The sequence below is a fragment of the Colias philodice genome, chromosome 13 (assembly GCF_061535455.1).
Source record: "Colias philodice isolate Cphi_HAF_F1 chromosome 13, ilColPhil1 Martin Lab GWU primary, whole genome shotgun sequence".
Taxonomy (NCBI): domain Eukaryota; kingdom Metazoa; phylum Arthropoda; class Insecta; order Lepidoptera; family Pieridae; genus Colias; species Colias philodice.
This window is the reverse complement of record NC_143098.1, coordinates 6,102,713-6,126,924: the sequence shown is the minus strand read 5'-3', so window position 1 is coordinate 6,126,924 and position 24,212 is coordinate 6,102,713. Positions and strand designations below refer to the sequence as shown.

The 24,212-nt window shown below is 31.7% G+C and overlaps 1 protein-coding gene across 1 annotated transcript in view; it reads left to right on the top strand.

Moving 5' to 3' along the window:
• Positions 1–18,073: 18,073 nt before the first annotated feature.
• Positions 18,074–24,212, top strand: part of LOC149483391 (rho guanine nucleotide exchange factor 10) — a 44,500-nt gene continuing 38,361 nt past the window's right edge. The window contains exons 1-2 of the mRNA XM_089702374.1: positions 18,074–18,579; positions 22,695–22,798. Coding sequence (XP_089558500.1) covers positions 22,744–22,798 — 55 coding nt within the window. The 5' untranslated portion in view covers positions 18,074–18,579; positions 22,695–22,743. The remainder of the gene's footprint in view (positions 18,580–22,694; positions 22,799–24,212) is intronic.

Below are 24,212 nucleotides of genomic sequence, written 5' to 3'. Positions count from 1 at the left end.
TTTGGTAGGTGTAAGTTGTAACATAAATCCTTGCACGTAATAGAATAAGGTTAAGTAAGTAGATATGGAATGCTTTACACGGTTTCTTACAGTTTCATTTGAATTTTCAACTACGGAAAATTATCGAAACATTTCTAGTACCTATTACATAACAATTTATAAACAAAATTTTGATATCTATCGATATTGGAATATATCGATGCTTTTGACTATATCAGATCGTATTTCATACATAGTGTGCAATAGGTACGTACGCAGCATAAAGTGTAAGCCTTTTTCTAAGGTTATAAGATTGGTTAATTTCCTATACGTTCATAATTGTTTTATGTTTTTGAAAAAAGTGATCAAGCACAAATTTAATACCAAATCTATGACTCTACATGTGTTTTAAAATCTCCAAATTGCTCAGTTAGTTCAACGTGTTTTCACACAAAATCGTTTAATGATTTCTCATGGAACTATGACTATTAAGATCGATTTAATCAATTACGTGAGCAATAAAATTAAATTGAGGTCGATGACCGATGCGAGCATAGAAGTCGATCCTCGTAATAGAAGAAAGAAAAACGCTCAGAGCCTTTTACCGCCTGGAGGCAAACAGATAGAAATGATTTCTCCGTAACTTCAGCATTACATAACATTATTTCAATTACGTTTTAAATAGAAAGAGCTAAATACCAATCGGACTTATTGGTAAAATCTTCTATTACATAGTTGGTAACTTTTATATACACGTGACACATCGTTTGCGAACTAATTGTTATTTTTGTGCGAATGTCGAACTGAAAGTACGTTTATAAATTGCTTATTAATTTAATTAAATAGAGGCATTCAACTTTTCTCTGTTACATATATATCTTACTTTCAAGATGAGAGTACATTTATCATCACTATGACTACTTATTTGAATTTCGAAAGATATATTATTATATCAAAATATGAGATAATTTAACCATTAAGGGCCGATTTATCAATGCTTGGATAAAACTTATCCGTCCAATAAAGTATCTATTACACGATAATATTAAAATGTCACGTAAATTGTCAAATACAGGCAATTAGAATACGTTTTTAAAATGGTAGTTTTATACATTATTCGACGAATAAGTTTTATCCAAGCATTGAAAAATCGGCCCTTAAATGTACTCTTTAATAAAGCTTTTAGATTTTGCAGGATTTTCGTCAAATAAAATTATAATTTTACCAAATTAACACGATCCTGACGCTGACTATTATAGAGCATCTGCTCTAGAACTCTATAATAGTCAGCGTCAGTATTCAGGTATAAGCCAACAGGATGAAAACTATATGTAAGTATCGTATTACACACGAGATTCTAGCCACTAGCTACTCCGGCTAAACATTGGTAATATAAACTTCCCATCGCAACGATTACACCACTTATAACCAACTTTCGTAGGCCACTTTTCCTTTCCAAACAGAAAATCCTTACCAGCATAACAGCAATTTATCTTGCAACTATCAACGTGAAGTCTATTTATCAACGATATTGCCATGTCGACATGCCTGTATTCAAATTAACGGAACGTGACCATCGTCAACAATAAGTGTTACGGGTCTCGAACTTTCACCTACGACCTATTATTATACTATTGGACCTATTTACCTAGACGATGCTTGACAAGATTGCCTTACGTAACGTAAACAACATTGTAAGTTATAATTTGATTCTAAATTGATTACCTCTACGACTCTACGTATTATATATGGTTAAGGTTGTTTGGAAATCTGTATGTACTGATATTATAAAGCTGAAGAATTTGTTTGTTTGTTTGAACGCGCTAATCTCAGGAACTACTGATCCGTGATAGCCCACTCATTGAGGAAGGCTATAGCGGCTATATATAATATAATCACGCTAAGACCAACAGGAGCGGAGCCAGGCGGGTGAAACCGTGGAGCGCAGCTAGTTATTTATAAAATATGTTTTAGGTGGGTTCATAAAAATAAGCACTGTCGTTTCGACTCGATCGAATAACATAATATTTCAGATACCTATGTAAAAGAGAGTCTCGTCCTAGTTGATTCATTCCATTTGTCGAAATTATATTTTTTTACGTTCATAACGTTCTCTCGTAGCGGCATGAAATACTTTTTATTTATTATTTATATCATGAATTACTCACTTACTGAATGCAATAAGACTCTTACTGCCGACCCAGTCATAACGTAATAAAAAAATAATTTATGAGGATTAAATTTGCCACAACTGGTACAAGTTACCAAAAAATAACGGTTCACGTACGTCAATAACCTGTTAAAAATCAGGAAACTGTAACTGGTAACAATATTATAAACTAGTTTTACGGAAATAGATATATAGGTCACGAACTATTAAGTATTAGAAAAAGTGTTTACAAGATCATAATCTATTTTCATAATAGCTTTGTTTATGCACACGCGATCGTCATTTCTTATTACTAACGATCTGAATAACGATTTATGTTTATCACTTATAATACCACAAGAGCTTCAAAATTATCGGGTATTTTCCGATAGGTTCCCTGCAAACAAATAAAGTCGTCAAGTTTTTCAGGAAAAATCACTCGCGCTTCGCGCTCGTGATTTTTTAACCTTGACTAAAAACTTGACTCCTTCATTTGTTTGCAACGAACCTATCGGAAAATACCCGATAATTTTGAAGCTCAGCTCATAAGTGAAAATTAAGGAAATTGTGGACTACGGCTATAATTAAATTTTGTTGTTGTAAATGTTTTATAACTGGTTCAATTTTCATAATATTTATTTTTATTGTTCAGACTTCAAACTAGTAAAAATGTAGAGATTAGGAAATAGCTTCCTAAGAAGTTACCCAAATAATCATTAACAAATAGTACAGAGTACCTACCTCATTCGCGATGTGTCTAGACGAAGACGGGGTGCAAAAACTTGTTAATAATAAATTACATATTATATTATTCACAAAGCATTCGTAACGAAATGTGTATTTCCTTTGAAATTGTATAAAAACGTGTTCAGAGAAGCTATTTTGTTTACACAAACACATATAAATATTAATAAATTATGTGTATCACATACTTACCTACTTCAATTATATTTTATTAGTATGAAATACTTTACACAGCTTGTATCGTGTGAAGTGAAAACTAAGGCAGGAAAAATTAACAATTAATTTATTTCCTTTTCTTGTGGCGTGCATGATAAACAAACGCACGATATCGGTAAATCAAATTTTAATAGTTAAGACTTGAGATTTTAAGAATTTGATTCAGCCTTACGTATAATAATTATTTATCTACTAATAAGTCCTAATAGGTACCCATCCTAATAATAGTGCGTGTTACATACTCTCATAAGTAAAAAATTATTAATTCCTTCATGATTTTTAAGTTTTATTAGGATTTACTGTATCAATCTATAAATATAACAGATTTATTTTAATTCACGGGAAAGTAGAAATCCTATTTTCCAGACTTTTTAAAAGTGCTCATGAATAGTCAAATCAAATTATTTATTATAATATAAGATCTATATTCAACAATAAATTAATAAACCACGCAAAAACTTTCATATACTTAGTATGTTTATTCTATTGATAAGTCTAGCTCGTTGTCAAGGCATTTGCAATATTGATTCATTCAATACAGAGCTTAAGTTTTTAATAGGTAAATCATTTGAGCATTAGATAGTGCTGGAGTGTAAGCACCCAATAAAATGATATCGAGCCTATAATCCGTCAAGCTTTGAACTATTATTTGCGAATTCACAGAATAATGAATATTCACTACATAATATAATCTGAGGATGGATCATCGCTATAAAATTTACCACTGACACAAAAACTAGAGATATAATACACCTACTTAAAGAACATCAACGCTAGAGGTAAAGATAAGATAGTTGCAGTTGCAAAACTAGAAAACGTGTGAAATACGGACGGGATTACTTCATTCGATTTCCAGTGACAACATCAGCGGTAAAACCCTTTCATGTCAAACGTAAATTAGGTGAACATCGAATTTCTAGTTCCCTTTACCGCTTACGTGAACAAAATAGCCTATGTAACAGTAACGTAATGTTAAATTCTTTCGTGTCTGTACGTATTTTGTATGCCTTGAGGGCGCTCCGGTAACCTTGTTAGATTCGGTCTAGAAAATACTCTAATGTAAGTATGCTTGAGAATAAAAGGAAGAAATATTTATTTGAGTAGTCGGTACTACCTAAATTTATACGCTTCTCGTCTTATTTCCACAAACAAAGCGATAAATAAAAATCGCGGAAATGATATTTGTATAAAACTTCAGATTGCTAATAAATTGTAATCTTTATATATTGTGCGTGGTTCCAATGCCTCGACCAAAATTTCAGTAAAAGTGTTCTATTTTCATACGACAAGAGCAATAAACATCTTCACATCCACAAAAATATAAAGTTGGAAATTTGCATTTCCTTTGTCTTTGTTTAACTCCAATATGAGTTATGTGCAATTTAATCCCAAGAACGATACCATTTTTTACTTCTATACGCGTCTTTGCAATTTGGTATTATGTAGGTCCTATAAAAACCGTTATACCTTACTGTGCAATCGGTTACCATCTTATCTGCACTGTTGACAGCTAGTTTTTAGAGCTTTGCCATGGCTTTGCCCAATAAAAAGTTCATTCTTTATCAACGTGTGTGGCTCACTTGTTTAAATCATATCTTTCTAAGAATGTCTCAAGTGTCCTGATTTTTAATGGCCGGGTCACAATTTATGTTTTATTTTATATTCAAATGTATTCGAGTTTTCTTGACAATTGTAGATGCCTTAAATTATGGGTTCAGCTGATTGTGATATTATTTTATCAATGGCCGACATAAGAAAAAAATCCTGCTCCGCTCCTGCTAGTTTTAGCGAGATGATAATATTATACATATAGCCTTCCTTGATAAAAGGGCTATTTAACACCGAAAGAATTTTTTAAATCGGACCAGTAGGTAGTTCCCGAGATTAGCGCGTTAAAACAAACAAACAAAGCTTTTTTAGCTTTAAATTAATATTAGTATGGATAAAGTGGACTAATTGTGGCAGTAGCCATCCAAGTTCCTTGTAATATAATAAATTCGAAAGTTAGTATGGATTGTGGATGTGAACTGAAAAGATTTTTGACACGTTCTCACGCAAAATCAACGGAAGCTATTGACCTTTTGTATTATATACAAATAGATTATGGCCTAGATTAACGTCGTTATTATTAATTCAACTAGGTATACTGGCCATAGCTCGAAACACATTTTGAAAAAATAGATCCTTATGGCTTCATATATCGAGCAGCTACCTATGCTATCTTTTTAGAAGTCGTTTTACAAATCTGAAGCATATAATATGTCTGCAATACGACTTTACATCTGCAATACATAATATAGGCTAGTTTTTACTAGGTAATAAATACCACGTACCAAAGTAAAACTTCTATGGTGAACTTATTTATTCCACACGTCCATATAATATTTACTAACAGTACATATTTTACACTAGGCAGTGTGTACAAAGATAAGTAGGTAAAATTAGACGAAGAACAATGAAATTTTAAAAATTGTATTCCAAGGAAACACGATTGTTACGATTGCAGTCTTAATTACGGATGTCCTCAAATACAATGAACTAGCTAAACAGCAGTTACATTCCTGCATAGTTAGTTCAGTCACACGCTCAGTTTCTCCTATTCATAGAGATTTTATATGCAATAATACTTAGGAATATAAGTCACAAAGCCGCTTGCTTCTAATAGAGTCCATTGTCTATACTTACGACAAACTTCTTTTCCTGCCAAATTTATAAGAGCATAATATTTGAAAATTATGAAATTCAATTAAAATATAGAACAAGCTCTAACAAAGGCTTTTAAAAATTATATTTAAAATCTTTAAAATCAACAATACATTTTAAGGGAAAACGACATTAGTCACCTTTTTTTATATTATTTATATGTTTTTTATAAAAACTAAGTATATATATGACGCTGCTTCATCAGTCAGAACCTACCACCTACCAATGACTGATTTGAACCGACTCTTAAAATTAAAGTTAATCAATTACAAGAATTAATATTATATTGTCTCTATGGTAAATTTGATCATAAGGTACACCCTATTATTTTCTTTATTCATTAAAAATATTAACCCCACAATATTTCGAATAGTAAATCGTGTAAATCGTATCTACAATATATCGAAGTAATTAATCAAACTTGCTCTACATCAATACGATATTTTTGACACAATGCTTTCACTCACTTTTTAAAGTGCAATAAAAGTATAATATTTTGATTGGCAGTGATAAACGAATAAATATTAAACGCATTTTATTTCTGTCGTAAAAGTAAAGGGGTTAATATATTATTTTTTCAGCAGTTATAGGTAAGTAGATACGTATTCTTCCCGTGATCGTGCATTTAACAAATTCAATCGTTAACTATATGAAATAATCAAATTGATAATAATTGAGGAATTAAAAAAATAAACAACAATATCGTTACCAACTACTGCATAAATGAATATTATAAGTTGTAAATCAGCTACGAATAAAAATGTAGTAATTCAGCAATGAACATTGCCAATTGTAAGCTTACATGGATTTATTCGAAATTAATTAAAACCGGATGTACAGTAAACATTACATGGAACCCGCTTTTGGAAATCGCATGTCATGAATGTTCCACAAAAAGTGTCTTACGTCGATTACGGCACCTGCGACAAGCGTCATTCACCGCTTGAAAGCAAAAGAATACATCTTAAGGCTGCAGTCTAGCAAAATTGCGTTTTCAACAAGTTATTTGACAATTTTTTCCCGGCTAATGAAATGATAAACTGAATTTTTTTTTCTTGTTTATCAATTAGTGTTATATACGCAATGCGCGTGAATTTTTTCACATTTATAAAGTTACTTTATGTTACCTTAATCAGGCCTTCAAGATAAGTCTCTTTCCCCCAAAGACATTTCGAGCTAAGTTTGTGCACTCACTACGTTGCAACCGATTACAATTTACACAATCTGATCAGCACATTATTATCCTTATATAGTCGTTATTAAAAACTGCTGAATACAATTGCCGAAAAACTTATGATTTTCTTAATTAGAACGTTATAAATTCATTAAATTTCCCATTTTTTGCCTCACAAAATCTATTGATAAATACTGCTAAAAGTTATTTTTTCCATTAATTTATTCGAGTTGGTTGAAGACCAATGAGTATTAATCCTTTAAAAAATTTTTTTTTGAATTTTGATAATTCTTTAAATATTAAAAAAATATTTAAAATAATAAGTAAAAATCCTAGCGAATTTCTTTAGTCGCGCTCCTTGGGCCGGAGCGTTCTGACGTGTGCTCTACGCTCGATTTTCCTTCATACCGAAGTGAAAGTTGCTCTACTTCATTAAATTTAATATTTTTGTTAATTGATTATTTTTATCTTAGTTTTGTGCAAATATTCGTATTTTTAAAAATTTGATTTCGATATGGAAAATAAACGAAAAAAATACGCGTGTAACTACTAGAAAAAAAATTATCTTCGAACATAAAGTTAATGAAACCAAATAGATTGCAAAGGTGATTGGCAACAATTTCTTTATTTTACGGGGTGTCAGTAAAGGGATGTATATTTCTTTGAAACTAAAGTAAGCTCATAAATTTTCTTATAATATAATTTTTTTGAAGTTCCAAAAATGTTTATTTTTCGTTTGAGAAATACGAAATATAATATAAACTTGTATTGAGAACTTGAACTTCCCAAGTTCATCCGGGGAAATCCCCATACGGGGAAAATGATTTGTTTACTCCAAAATTGATCCGAGGTGTTTTAATTTTTTCTTCTAGTCATTTTCAACGTAGCGGCATGTTGTTTGATTATTAATTTTGTAACTTAAATACAGGATGTTGGTTTTATATTCTGATCTTACAGACGCGCTGACAAATTTAGTCCGCCATTTCTAGTTTAGTCTACCAACTCTAAGTACCAATATTAAAACGAATGGATTATCATCACATCATCAAAACTCAGATGTAATGGAAGATCACAATAACATAGAAAATTCAGTGGGTGTTGAGAACTAAACAAACAGAAGTAACAGAGACGCGAAGAATAAAAAAAGAGGATGAAAACGATAATTCGTTGATGCTTTCCCTTTTCGACGTATTGTTAGGGTACATCACCAGTCTGCAAAAAACAAAACTGATGATTCCCAATTGCTGATTAAAAATGAAAAACAAATAATCGACAACAGTGGTGAAAATTTGCTGATCACAATGAAACATCCTTCAGTGGTAGCAGATTTACTCATTTCAAATGTATCGGTGAACAGCGTAAAGGAGAGGAGGACAGGAAAACATTATGAATGTGGATGGTGGATTGTATACAGGGTGTAATCGATAAGTATGTGCAGGCGATTATGACGTTATTATTGCAGGTATCAAAAAACTTAAAACTGATATCGAAATTACTTTACCTAATGAGCAAAATGACAATAATAACTTTTTAAAAGTATAACGAGAAATATCTAAAAAATTTACTTTATACACTCCCATATCAAAAAGGGAAAATGGGACTAGTAGAAGTTAAATGTCTAATTCCGGCAAAAGACATGAATGCGGAAGATGCGGTTAAAAAAAAAATTAATATTTGAAATACAATGCAAAAAATAACACTTTTGTCATAGATAAGAATCATGACTATTTTTTCTAAATTCAGGGACAACTAAACGTTGCAGAAGCAGAAGTCTGCTTATTTGCTGTTTGGACTGGAGTGAATAATTCGTTAAAAATATAATATATAAAAAAGTATGTAACGTTTAGGCAAAATAAAATGATGGACCATTATCAAGATTTTACATAAATTGCCTACTGTCAGAATTGATTGATTCGAGACTTAGGTTTAAAGAATCATTTATTCTCATTTAAAGACTTAAAGCTAATTACATGAGAATAACTTATCAAAGTAAATAAATAATCTAACAGTCGTCCGGGCACAGCTATTCCAAAGGTAGGTGTTTTATTCCAGAAGTGATTGGTCATTAAGTATGTGATCAGCTAGGCGCTTTTTAAATGTATAAATCGATTCAGCTGTTTTTATATCATTGTTTAGTTTATTATAGAATTTGGCACCTTCAAAAGTAATACATTTCACAGACTTCAGCATTCGATGCCCATCAAGGACCCATCCTATATCATTCAAGCGATTGAAAAAAAAGAGATAAATCCAGTGCAACCGATAAAGCATCAGAATGCTAGCAAAAGATTTATTAGGTTTATCAATATAAATCTATATATTACACATAATATAATAAATCTGTAGAAGACGCTAAGACTGACATCCGCGCGGACGGAGTCGCGGGCGGAAGCTAGTCAGAAATAAATATCTTTTGTTTTCATTTAACACAAACATTACATTTTTTTTTATTATATATAAAATTTGTTTATCCGTTTTATTAGTTAAACTGAACAACTTTCACTAAGAAACTTAGGTCGAAAAAAATGTATAGAGTTCTGCATTTTGTATGGAAAGCTTATTTTTTTTTATATTTCGTCCAAATTTCTTTGTAAAAGTTGATCAGTTATATAAACATGAAGTTGAAGATATCAATAGAAAGTATTCGCAAATTTTGTGTACTGATAAAAAAAAATCACCCGGTGTAATTTTCACGAAAATTGTTTCAAATTGTCATTTTTGGTACTTATTACGAATATTAAATTATGCATACGAATGATTTAATTTTTAAAAATTAAGTGGAGCAACTTTCCCTTAGTACATTTGTATTATTTACATATAGGATGACAGGATGCATTTGTTTGCACTACTAGACCAAGCCCTTAAATAACAGTCATAATCAAGGCATTGAACTTGCATCTATGCCGCCTAACGAAACCAGAATACTTTCACCTGAGCCCAAGCAGTTATCGCGCGGATGATTTTGACTAAGAGAATTATAATAATTAAGAATTGTATGGGCCGTGAGTCAGCTGCAGATAGGCGATAACGCGCTGTTAGTGTCATCACGCTTGTTCGATTATTGTGAGCTTCGGACTTTCAATACGCGTCTTTGTAATAAAATAAAGAAAGCCAAATTTTAATCTTCTCTTGTGCTTAATGAGATGGATTATATTATGAGTACGACAATTATGACGGAGCTTTTTCGGTACTAAAGATGTTTTCAAAAGGCATTGTTTTGTAATATGTTTCGTAACTCACAATTTATTTTAGCCCACGGCTTTTTATAATGCCATGAACTTAGTAAGTTTTCTACTATTAAATAATACGTTTACGTATCTCTCTCTATTTCATTTTTATTTATTTCATTCTTAATTGTATGCGTTATGTGAGCAATTAGTGTGAAAATGCATGTTGTTAATGATAACTAATCATTATTACGACATATTGTAAGTATTTTAATGGAAAATAACTAGTAAACATGATTCTGATAGTTGCACGTGTAATCATACCATAAATATCTCTGTGAACATGCATTTAGCTATCTTGCGCAGTGTCTATAAAATTCAAAGTACTTTAAATACAACTTATCTATCATTATCGATGTATTTGACAGATAAAAATAAAAACACTGACCCGTTGTGTAACATACCATAAGACTGTTACATATCATAATCGATTAAGTTACCTTTACTATTCATAAATAATATCTTATAACCTACCAATTATAACTCGTTTAGCCGAGGCTGAATAGCAATTTCGCTTTTATAATACATAATTGATCAATATTATAAAATTCATATAAAATTTTACACTCTATTGCTTCTAAATTTAAGAGCGATGAATGAATAATTTATTCAATAGCCTTATATGTTTACATTATAGAAAGTAACGTATGGTAAAGTTTGTAAACAGAAATCATTCACGTCTATTTTGAATAATGTTTTATATTTTTAAAATAATCCTAATTTTTTTATTTGAAAAGGATTAATGAACATTATTAAACACTTACAATATTTTCATTGCACTTAATTCTTTTATATATACCGGTAAAAGAAATAAGACATTAATGTACTTTTTAATCAGCGGTTAATGATGCCTTGCCATCGCCCTTTTCACGAGTCACGAAGTTTCATGAAGAAAACAAGTGCGCAATAATTTCTTGTTGTTGGAAATAAATATTGTTTTATAAGCTACGTCCCCGACACGTCTTATGCCAAAGCGATGGTTATAAAATTGAGATAAAATGGATTACTAAAATCAACAATGTGAAAGGTGCAATGACCTCCGTCAGACCTTTGATAGCCGCGACATCATGTCATATTAGGGTTACCAAGTACGTGTTTACGTTGTTGCGAGTTGGGACTATTTTATTGTGTTAATTAGAATTATCTAAGAGTATAGAATTTTACTTGTATGACATTTATGTTAGTGCATAGAGAAATACACGCTTACTCTATTTTTATAGAATTGACTTGAGTAAATGGCAAACGTTGCTCTACCAAATTTAAGGCTCTACCTTACGGTTATACCGAATGGATATACCTAGGAATTCATAAAAATCAGGCCCGTTCCGGGCAGAGTTCCTACCAAAGTAAAATCTAGTACGTATCTCTAATATTTAATAATTTTGGACGTCAATTGAATTAGACGGTAAAAATTTAAAAAAATGTGTTGCATGCTGTAATCGACAAAAATTGATAAAAAAAACGTTTGTCCTACTTTAATGGATATAAAACAATTAGTTTGGCATGAACGTAGGTCAGTGGAATTAAATTGGATTGACCCACTCATCCACTGAAGCACAGGTGTAAGTTGATTCTTTCTTTGCGTGAGGTTTCTGGTTTTCATTAAACAAAATTGTGGGAACCGTTTAACCTTCGGAATGTCAAATTTAGCACGTAAAGGTGCGACAATATTAGTCTCAAGACATTAGGACACTTGACCATATCACATAATATGGAGCAGGTACAGCTTTAGTACTCCCAAAATTTTGTGATATCAAATGATGATGATGACGTGATTACTATGCTCATACAAGCATATTTGGGGCTGATTTAATATACATTAATGAAATGCAACAATGCGGGCTTATTATTCCAATACAGAAATACCCAATAACATCAGATTTCTGGAAAAAAGGTCATGCAATACGCTACAAAGAGGGCACTAGCGATTTCTTATTACCCTCGTTATAGGGAAGGTATTAGATATCAAAAATGAATGGTAACCCACAATCAAATGAACCGTAAGCCCATAACAATGCTCTCCCATTGATATACACCATTCAATTCGCTAAAGCCCCTTTAATTGGTTGAGTGCTTTGTAAAGTATCCGGTACAAATTGTCTGAATGGTAGCATCAATTGAATTTGAATTTATAAACACATTATGGACTACACAGAGTCGGTCATGTCTCCGATAAATTAAATAACTACTTACTATTATATTACGTTTGAACGATAATTATTTTATGAACTGCTTCTATGCCATGAAGCTTTATGAAGGGATCTTTGATAATAGTAATTTGTTCGTTCTAGGTGACATTTTAGATCTTTATGAAATCAATAGTGTACTAAATCGCAAATTATTGCTACTGTCTATAAATACTGCACCATGTGTTTTGACGATTTGAGTGAACCCGTTTCTTTTTTTAAATACCCAATTCAGTTCCACTTCAATATAAAGTCAACACAATCCGAAAAATAAGCCTACCTACTGTCACCAATTGTTTACATTTATGTCTATATTATCTGAATCAAGTAAATAGATTACATCGTGTTATCACATGACGTTCCCACCAACAAACTGAAGGACTCGAAATAAAAGCAGGCCGACTCTCAAAGCGTCCACGTTGTGATAACTCATCACTCGCCGTATAAAAAACCGGCACAATGAGCACATAAAAACTTAACAAAAACAGCATTGCGCGTGTCCACAATACTATTTTATTTTATTAATTTTATTAGCAATTCACAGTGTCGCCTGGATTATAAATATTAATGTTATTTATGAGACATTTTTATAAGACTCTATATTATGGCTTATGCAGGTTGCGGCATACGTGATGGCAAATTAGTACTAATTTACTCGGTGAATGCGTTATCAAATTCATCTCACTGGTCCTTTAATATGGTAGAAATGCCACTCACACATTTAATATTTACTTTAATCTACAATTGAAATTTCAATGAGTAACTGCCCATACCTACCATCGGAAATATCGCGCAGCAATCTAATAAAATACAGAAAGCAATCCTTCCTTTAATGCTTGCGGACGTTTTACAGTCGCAAAATCGATAAACTCGTAAACGTATAACGGCTGACAACGCTAAAGTGCTCAACTATGCCCAACTGTCACTTGTGAATCGACGGAAGTCGCCAGGACGACGCGATATTTTGAGCTTGGCGCGCGGAGTATGCAGCGCGTACGCTGTACGCAGCACTATACGCGCTATAGCTTGTACTTGGTAGGTAAGTACTAGGTACCTACTTATGGAATTGAGAGTAAATTTTGTGATATCAATATTACCTATGTACCCCTTGCCAAGCTAGGAGCTCTGAGACTTGGTATAACGTATGCGAAGATATATTAAATTTAGAAGCATTTGTATTAATTTCTTCTTCATAAACATGTGATAGGAATTTGTGGGGATTTCAGAAACATTTATATCAATATTTTTTGCCAGTCCTTGAAATACTATCTAGGGCTAGGCTACCAGTACCAGCCCATGTCATTAATTTTATTTTGCCCGTCCACTATTCATGCACAGACCTACCATGGTGATTTTATAGTCCACGGTCACCAGTGAACCCACAGTCCTTCAATCTTCATGTTATTACAATAATTAATCCATGCACGTTGACAAAAGGATATCCGTTTGTATCGTGAATATTCTCTGTAATGCCAAATAAGTACAGTTATCAAAATGGATATAACGTATTGCAATTAAAAGAATACGTTTTATGGTTATTCGAAGAATTTTAATTTAAAGTTTTTTAAATTTTAATTAAGTAATAAATTTCGCAAAATAGGTACGCAAAAGTATGTCTATGAATTAACAATCTACATGAATATAACTAATATAATTTTATAGACCAATTAATTACAACAGCTTTCTCACAATTTTAGTTCCATCACTTTACCTGTAGTGTAGTACGGTTTTGTTATGAGTTTATGACAATACAGATTCCAAAAGTTCAGACAAAAATCCATAATAGATATTTCCGGCTGCATTCACAAGCTCAAGGACACACCCAGTCTGCACCCCACTTCCGTTATAAAATCAGGGTAATGCGATCGTTCGCGGCTGTATTGGATAAAAACACAAGCAGATGGTAATACATTTTAAAGATGCTCTCGTTTTTGTCGTAAGATATAATAGGATCCAAAGTTCAACTTAGGCATAGAATATAATAAATATACTGTAACGTGACACAGGTCTAGTCCAAGGTCTTGAAAGGGTTATATTTCAAATTTCTCCCAATATTTAATGAGGTAGTTAGGTACCTAATTTGTATTCTGTGTTTAATGTTTAATACCACAGATTACGAAATAATAATATATTATATGCACAGATTATATATGCGTATTTAATAGGCATTTAAACTAAGTATGCTATTTATTTTTTCTTAATATAATAGCTATAAAATAAAATCAATTTTATCATTTTAATTTTTAATGTAATGGTTTAAAACTTTAAAAGTAAAAATTGATCTAAGTAACGACTTATGAATGTTTGAACCTTCTAAAGTTACAATTCACAGTAGGTAATTGTAACTTAATATACAGGGTTGACTAATGCATTTCACTTGATAGAATGTCGTTATGAATTTACTTAAAGTAATAAATATATAACATAGGGTCACCACCACTCGCGGAATTCTTCCCGGTTCGTGGCCTGTAGTAGCGATACACTATGATCAAGTTGTCGCATTAACACTTCACTTTCTCTACAACCCAGAATTTCAAGCATTTACTCATCTGCCGACAAAGTATACGTAATTACAGGGGTTGTATGGGCTCCCTCCATCACGATGTGGAGAAACCTTCCAGACCTCATGATAGATCGCCGATGATGGATGACTTTCTCGAAAATTGAACGAAAGTGTGTCGTGCGAAAATTCCGTTTTTTAGCTTGAAATTTGCCCGCGGTTTATTATGGCAAAATCATACACTCGCTTTCATTATGATCATATTGATGAGTAAAAAGGTAGCCCTTAAAAAAAAACCATGAATAATATCTGAAAAGAAATGGTTCCATTGATGAATAACTTATAATACCTACCTATGTAGGCACGTTACTAAGATATAAAATAATACTTCACTTATAAATCAAGCTTTGCATCTGAATGTGTTTTAATTTTTAATGATGTAGGTAAAAAAAATATATATATAAATTTAACGTAAAAAATAAAAAATCAATCAAATAGGAAATATTATAAAGTAAATTAATATAATAAGCTGTTGTGTCCATAGTGACAAAATAGACAAACTCGTTAAAGTTCCTAAATTCAAAAAGCCTTGCATTCGGCCTAATAAAATCTAAATTATTTTCAAATGAAATGCAAACGGCAAATGTTTTGTACTCCGAAGTTCCGAACTTGGTAGTTATTTGAGTCTTAATAGTTAGTTGATTTTACAATTGTAAAATAAAACGAGAAAACTAAAAGCTCGCTGTGATCTACAGCGTGTGCGTTACCCAGGCAAAATGTTTTGCTTTAGAGAGATGAGACTTAAACAAATAATTAGTGTATCATGAGGAGCAATTTGTTTACTAATAGCAAAATTTGTTTGAATTGTAGTTTTTAAGTTATTTAAGAAAAACAAATTTTGCTGGAGTAACGTTTGAAACGTTACCCAGGCAAAATCGTCTTTCAAAAATTAGTTTCAGCACGGAACCAAATACATGAATAGATAGCTTTTGTTGCGTAGTAAATGTTTATAAATAGCAAAATTTGTGTGTGGTATAGTTCTTTAGTTATTTAAGATTTTGCTGCGGTAACGTTTTGGGATTTCCCAGATCTCGAAAACGGCTCAACGCAGAAGTTTGAAAAAAATACCAATAAAAGACCTCAATTTGTTTAAATTTGTTTAATCATTAGTTTTTGATTTGGTTGACGTAAACCAATGTAATTAAATGGTTTCAAAAATCAGAAGAAACGGGTTTGCAAGTAAACCAATACACTTATAACCAAATAAACAGCTGTAAAAAATACCCGTGGTTCGACGCTTGTTTACATCAGAAATATTAGATTTCATACTTTACACATTAAGAAGATAAAAACAAATTTGATTTATTTTAGACTGGTCGTACTTTAGCGATCAAATACGCAGTTCCCATAACATTAAGAAACATGGCATACTTTAAACAAATTAAAATGATTCCTGAAAATTCCTTCCTGTTAATTGCAGCTTTGAATTACGGCTCTAATGAAAGTTATCTCAAAAACAAGATTATGTCAGCAATTCTCTAATGAGCCGACCAAATTGAAAAGGTCACATAAAAGCGACCGCACCATACATAAGCGCAACCATCTGAAATGAACAGGATAATATAGATGTTTTGTTAGTACAGTTGAATACAAAAGTTTTCTGTACAGGTTAGTTAAAATAATAAAATGGTTAAGATTCATTATTTTTATTTAAAAAATCAGTCTCATACAAATTATATGTATTGCTTTGCCTTAGCATCAACATTTTTGAGTTTTGTTACGTGTTACTTAGAGTGAATATTTTAACATTACATGTGACTGCCACAGGTGGATAACCCGTGAACCAATCATTGTCAAAGCGTCGTAACCTTCTTTTAACTTAATGTTGAAATATCCACTCTAAGTAACACGACATAAAGCTCATATTTCAATACCACAGTGTGACTTGAGTCTTGTGGTATCAAAATAAAACATTTGGTTTAACAGAAACAACAAATTAAGTACTAAAAATATAGCTACATGTATATATGTTTGTATTGTTTTAAATCACACTATAAATTATACACTATGATATTACACTTTTATTAACTAGTAAAAATTGTGTAATATGGTACTGCACTTAAAAAATATTAAAAAATCGGCTTCACGAATAACGTTTTTCTGCTTAACTGTACAAAACATCGGTTACCAAGCTGCTAATTTGCGAAGATTACCCGTACGTACGGTGCAGTCGCTTTTACGTGACCTTTTCAATTTGGTCGGCTTATTAGAGAATTGCTGACATATTCTTGTTTTTGAGATAACTTTCATTAGAGCCGTAATTCAAGGCTGAAATTAACAGGAAAGAATTTTCATGAATCATTTTAATTTGTTTAAAGTATGCCATGTTTCTTAATGTTATGGGAACTGCGTATTCGATCGCTAAAGTACGACCAGTCTAAAATAAATCAAATTTGTTTTTATCTTCTTAACGTGTAAAGTATGAAATCTAAAATGTCTGCTGTAAACAAGCGTCGAACCACGGGTATTTTTTACAGCTGTTTATTTGGTTATAAGTGTATTGGTTTACATGTAAACCCGCTTCTTCTGATTTTTGAAACCATTTAATTACATTGGTTTACGTCAACCAAATCAAAAACTAATGATTAAACAAATTTAAACAAATTAAGGTCTTTTATTGGTATTTTTTTCAAACTTCTGCGTTGAGCCGTTTTCGAGATCTGGGAAATCCCAAAACGTTACCGCAGCAAAATCTTAAATAACTAAAGAACTATACCACACACAAATTTTGCTATTTATAAACATTTACTACTCAACAAAAGCTATCTATTCATGTATTTGGTTCCGTGCTGAAACTAATTTTTGAAAGACGATTTTGCCTGGGTAACGTTTCAAACGTTACTCCAGCAAAATTTGTTTTTCTTAAATAACTTAAAAACTACAATTCAAACAAATTTTGCTATTAGTAAACAAATTGCTCCTCATGATACACTAATTATTTGTTTAAGTCTCATCTCTCTAAAGCAAAACATTTTGCCTGGGTAACGCACACATCTACAGCGACCACATACAACCACACAACGTTGTAATTTAAAATAAAATGCACGATACAATAATAAAATGACTTGCGAGTGTGCTTGCGAGACACAGCGGTAGGGTTGGGGGGCGCTAGGAGCGCGGAGCCCCTCTACCCGCCTTCGCCCCGCATTGCCCGTATTCAAGCGAGAGGCGACAGCTAGCCAGCTGCGCGTTCGTCTTTCTTGCTTGTGTTTTTCGGATGTCGTATCGGGATTGACGTTTCATTATTATTTTCTAACGTTTAATAAACAAATAAAGCAGAATTATTCGCATGCGCGTGTGAAAAAGTTTGCAGATGACATTACCTTACATTCGGACTCACAACATATTATTGTTTCGGACGTTTTCAAATTGTAATCGTCGTTCCAGTGTACGTTACTTGGATACCCAGTGTCTTTTGTCTGTAATAACAGTGAATAAAACAAAAGTGGTGTTATTTTAGTTCGTTCCTGTCAGGTACGTCCGTGGACAAGAGTGTGATCAGTGATTGTTGTCGTGGCCGGTTTCCGTTGAGGAAACTTTCATAACGTGCATATTTCTGTGGGTAATGCTTTCCTAGCGAATGCGGGCCCAGCCTGCACGCATTCTTTGGGGAAGCAAGTGCCGGCAATAAGCATTTTACGGTGAGTAAGGCGCGCTTAAGTTCATCGTACTTTGACCCAATATTGTTAAACGTAACCTGTGTATAGGTTCGCATGTGTGACCGATGTGAATATGACTATTGAATTAAATGTATAGCCATACAATAATAACTTCATATTATGGTCATCCATATAATAATATGAGTTGCCTAAACATTCCATGATATTGAATCTATATTAAATTACAGTTATACCTACCTGTTGTTAAAAAATCTCATGTGTTATGGATGGATACCCAGTTTCATATAGTTAGGTACAGTTACATATTTATAATAATTCCAGATTAATTTATAATATAAATTGGAAATTAGGCAGGTGAGTGGTACTTGCTAATGGTTTTATTAAAATCTGGTTAGAAAAAGAAAGGACCAAAGTGTCAAGCTTTAATAAAGAGTTCAAGGTTGAATAAATTACAAATATTTTCAAAGGTAAAAAAACTCCTTGAAGTAGAATATTAGTAAAACTGCAGTAACTATTATTGTAACCACTTTTAGGATAAAATATAACACAAATACAATAAATCAAATATACTAAATTTCTCTTCAAAATGTGCTTGGTGCTCAGTTGTTTTTGAGTTTATCCGTATCAGACCTGTATCCGTATCACAACCAATTGAGTAGATGTAAGTGAAGATAATTAACATAATATTATTACATTGCATGTGTTTCATACAAAAAAATATGAATTATGTAAAAAAAACTTATGTTAGAGGTATACAGCAATCTTTAAATAAGTTATGTTCTATTTATGAGGCCAACATAATTCAAAACCATCCAAAACCTCTGTTATCATTATAAATTAAAATTTAGTTCTGACTCACAATTCATAAGGTAAAATCCCAAATTAATTACACTTATTTTGAATTACTCATCTTAATGTAACAATGAGTAGCTAAATGTATTTATATAATTATTAATTTATTTATAATTCAACTATAATTAAATATTAATTTGGTGCCATAATTTGAACATGTCAATCTGTAATTATTGAAACCTCTCCTTTTCCAACAACACATTTTTAATGTACATGAAGGGTGTAGCAATTTTTTATGTAGATTGATTTAAGTATTTTAAATCATACATAATTACTGTTTATTTTATAATGATCTATAAGTAAACATCCTCACTAATAAGTATTATAAAGAGGAAACATTTGATTGTATGATAGCATCAAAACTACAAGCATGATTTCAAAAGTAAAGTCACTGTTAGCTAATGATATGTTCCCAGGTTAGGTACCTATATATAGGCCAATTTCTTGTTGTAATTCAATATCACAGATAAGATTCCAGTATTGAATATAAAAATTAAATTCCTTATTGCACTCAATAAAACAAATTACAAAGATGAAATGATGAGAGTCTTATCCCTATGAGTTACTTACTTCTACCAGACAACGATGAAGTAGAGGAAAGTCATAAAGATCCATACTAATATTATAAATGCAAAAGTAACTCTGTCTGTCTGTCTGTTACTCAATCACGCCTAAACTACTGAACCAATTTGCATGAAATTTGGTATGGAGATATTTTGATACCCGAGAAAGGACATAGGCTACCTTTTATTGCGAAATATGTACCACGGGCGAAGCCGGGGCGGACTACTAGTAGGTCATAGGTGTGTAATTATTAAATATGAAATTTAATTAACTGTAAGTATTGCAACACTATTGATAATATACTTTTGAGTAATTTTCAAAAAAATACCTATGCTTCAATAATTTGTAACAAAAATGAATGTAAATGTAATTGTTGTATTACACTGGGCTCACAAATTGATAAAGTAATTAAATAAATGGTTAAAAGTAAATCCTAGCACAAATTATTAAGGTACCAGTTCAGAGTAAATGCATTATTACCTTAATTAATATCTGCCATTGCATAATTGTTCCAAGGCCATTACTACTGTGTGTTATTATTTTATTAGGGTCATTCATTAATTTATAATAAGCATTTCCTTTTGAAGCCAATTATACTTACACTAATAAGCTAGTTCTTCTATCTTCATTAAACAATTCTAATGTCATTTAATCCGTCAGTCCTCGGATCACAGACACGATAGAAAATCTATTGTGTCTCGGCCCGATCGGGCCGCTCGGTGGTCAATGGGTTAATAATTCCTGGAGTCTATCATCTGGTAACTGAAATAAACTAAAATAAAAAAATTAAATTAAATATTTTTTCCTATGTAGGTACCTAGTATATTTTTATTCTATGAAATAGGGATGGTGTGACTAGAATATTCAATTTCTTGCTTGTTTTTTAATTTGTGTTGTTAGTTCTATAATATTTCATTGCAATAGTTAGTGAATATTTTTTTTAAAACATGTGACTTTTTGTTTGTCTGTTTTCAACAAATATTTGGTAGTTAATATTATTATGTTTATTTTTTATGTTATTGCGTTGGCTTTAAAACAACATCACAAACAAAATGTTATTAAATACTACATATCCTATATTTAAAACGAACACATTTTAGTACATATATGCAACCGTTTACCTAAAATAGCTGATTGAATCATTTGACACATATGTTTGCCATATTTTAGATTTGCACATTGTCAATCAGGGTGCCATGGGAATAATGATGTAGGTCAAAGTATATAGAATTGAATCTGAAAGAGTATTTGAAATAATTATTTAATACAGCTAAATAACAATAAGAATTAACCTAATTTCGAATTAACCGTGTTAAAGTGATATAAAGATTGGACCAACTGACAACTTAGTTTATATGGGAACTTTGTACATTAAATTAGAAGTAGAAAGAAATGTAAGATACAGTAATGATATACCTATTTCAAGGAAAAAATTAACCTATTATAATTTTTAATTAGGTATACATATGTAGTTACTAACGTTAATGTTTCCTTTCCATGTTCTTTTATAGATACTTACTATGATATTTTAATTTATGTCAATGAAGTATTTAATCTAATTAGTGTTGTGTGAATTTATTAATTAGAGGTTAATGTCTAGGATCTTAATAAACAGACACATACACAGTTGTAATATTTATGTGAGTTATGTTAAATAATATTCATGTTGGTTTTGAGAACAAGAATTTTGTGTTACACCTTTAATGAAAGATAGTAATACATGTTGCTAGCCAAATTCCTTGTTTTCTTCTAAAAGTAACTACATATTAGTAATTATACAACATAATTTTATGAACTTATTGATCTCAACAAACTTGTCATATTTAAGCAACTCACATGTTTACTATGAATTTGATGTTTTTGGTTTTATGGCATTCAAATGCATTATAAATTTATATTTTTACTATAGTATAAAAACGTAATCTTTTGAGACAACAAATAATAATCTTTGATGAAGAACTATTCAGGCTATTTAATAATAATTGAGAGAGGAAGTGTTAACCATTAACAAAAATGTTTGTTGTTTGTCATTGCAGTCTTAATATCTCTTACAACATACTTCTATCATACTGTAACACCAGCCAATGCTCCTGCATACATTCACTTATATTATACCGTAGATAATTTGTATTATGTTGTAATGAGTTGTCACTTTCTCAGTTACTTACAACTATGTTAATAGGTTTATTTAGAGTGGTTAAGATGAAGATGGTATTGTGGTCAGTACACTACATGTCTAATGGTTGTATGCTTCAAGACAAAGTTTCAATAACACTGCCTCTATGGTTTCTTTATTAATAACTCAGGCCCCGGAATCACAGACACAATAGAAAATCTATTGTGTCGTGGACCGATCGGGCCGTTCGGGGCTCAATGGGTTAAAAAAAAAATTGCTTTGTCAACATACGGCTTTAACAATTCTCCAAATTATTTTCATTTGTATGCTAGAGTTTGCAAAGACACCAAGGTATATATATATAATGTGAATACATAATATTATATGACAATATAAAATTATTTGCCTGGATAAATCCTTTTGTAGCACATATAGGATCGATGGGAATTTTAGCTCCAGTTCCACTCCAAAATAAATTACTATATGATAACCCATTTGCTATCACTTTTAACTTTTGAGTGAGATTGTATTAAACTACACAACCAATGAGTAATAAAATATGAAATGGACATGTTTACTAATCTTATATTTGTTTGCTATACAGGGAAGCAGGAGGTGTGGGTGGCGGGGCCGGCAGCGGCGGGCTGCTGGCCATGAACGCCACCCAGGTGCAGTGCGAGCCCCACGACTCAGTTGTTCTCATTAAATGTAAGCCATTTCTCCTATATGATTTTAGCTACGTCTGTGACGTCATTTGTGTGAGTTCTTACTACTTTAGATAATACATATAATACAGGTCCTGGTTTATGTACTTGATGTAGTTCATGAACTTGTATGTTGTAGTGTCTGCAAAAAGTAAACGAATATGTAATAAAGTCTTGCCCTACATAATTATTAATTATTATTAAAAGTTAAAAATATATTTAATTGGTCATCTACCAAAATGCTTCATTTCACTATTTTAAAGAAAAATATTTAGTTATGATTGAGATTTGATTATTGATGTAGATAGAATCGTTGACTTGATATGCTTTACTGTTCCAATAAAATGTAGATATGTATCATATTTCTTAAAGCTATTTTCTTAAGTGAAATGATGGATGACTTATTTCTTGGTAATAAAATATAAAGAGTGTTTAATGTGTATTTAATTATTTTAAAATAACGGTTCAGGTATGAGCTCTCACAATTAATTGGCCATTATCCAGTTAATTAAATTATGTCGTAAATGTCACGCAAATTTCGTGATAAATTTGAACAGTTTAGTGCTATACAAATTATAATTGAATGGTAAATCCATTAGTTTAACAGATTACGATGGTAACTCTGTTAGTAGGACATAATAATAGTTATAACGTAAACGATATATCATAAATTATAACGACCTAGAATCTTACTCTGAATATATGTACAATGTTATTATGTTACTATTAGCCATTTGTTTAATGTACAACTGGGAAAGCATTAAAAATATTCATAACACCTATGACCACTAACCTGATAACCCGGTATATTTTATAATTGCAATAACAAATACTTCCCGAATCGATAATTCGTTGTTAAACATATGGTTATGCTAAATAATAGTAATGTTTACGAAAACATAGCCAAAGTTTCCAAAGAATTTGCTTGAATCAATAAAACGATCAGCGAGCGAAATATCCAGACTAGTATGAATTCGAAGATTCGATTACGATAGCGGTTTCCAGGAATAGTTGCGTTTGTGTTTATATTTGTCCTCGAAAGCTCTCCCGTTGCGCACACGCGTTTAATTAAGGGTGCACTCACACACATCAGTCACCGTCACGGCACGTCACCGGACAGGATTAAAAAAAAATATGTATCAATAGTTCTAGTATGACTCTATTCCCACACGACAGTCGCCGGCACGAAATCTATCAGTGACGTCCCCGGTCAGGCACGTCAAATAATCTTTCCATACATGTATCATACTTTTATCCCCACTCACCCGGTGCCGTCACGTCTCAGTTCAGTCAGCGTCGTGCTACCGTCAATTGCTACATGTTCTCTAGCGTGACACACGTCTAATCACTCACTAAACTGATGTATGTGTTCAATGATTCAGTCAAACCGGCGACGTGACTGACGGACAACATGACGG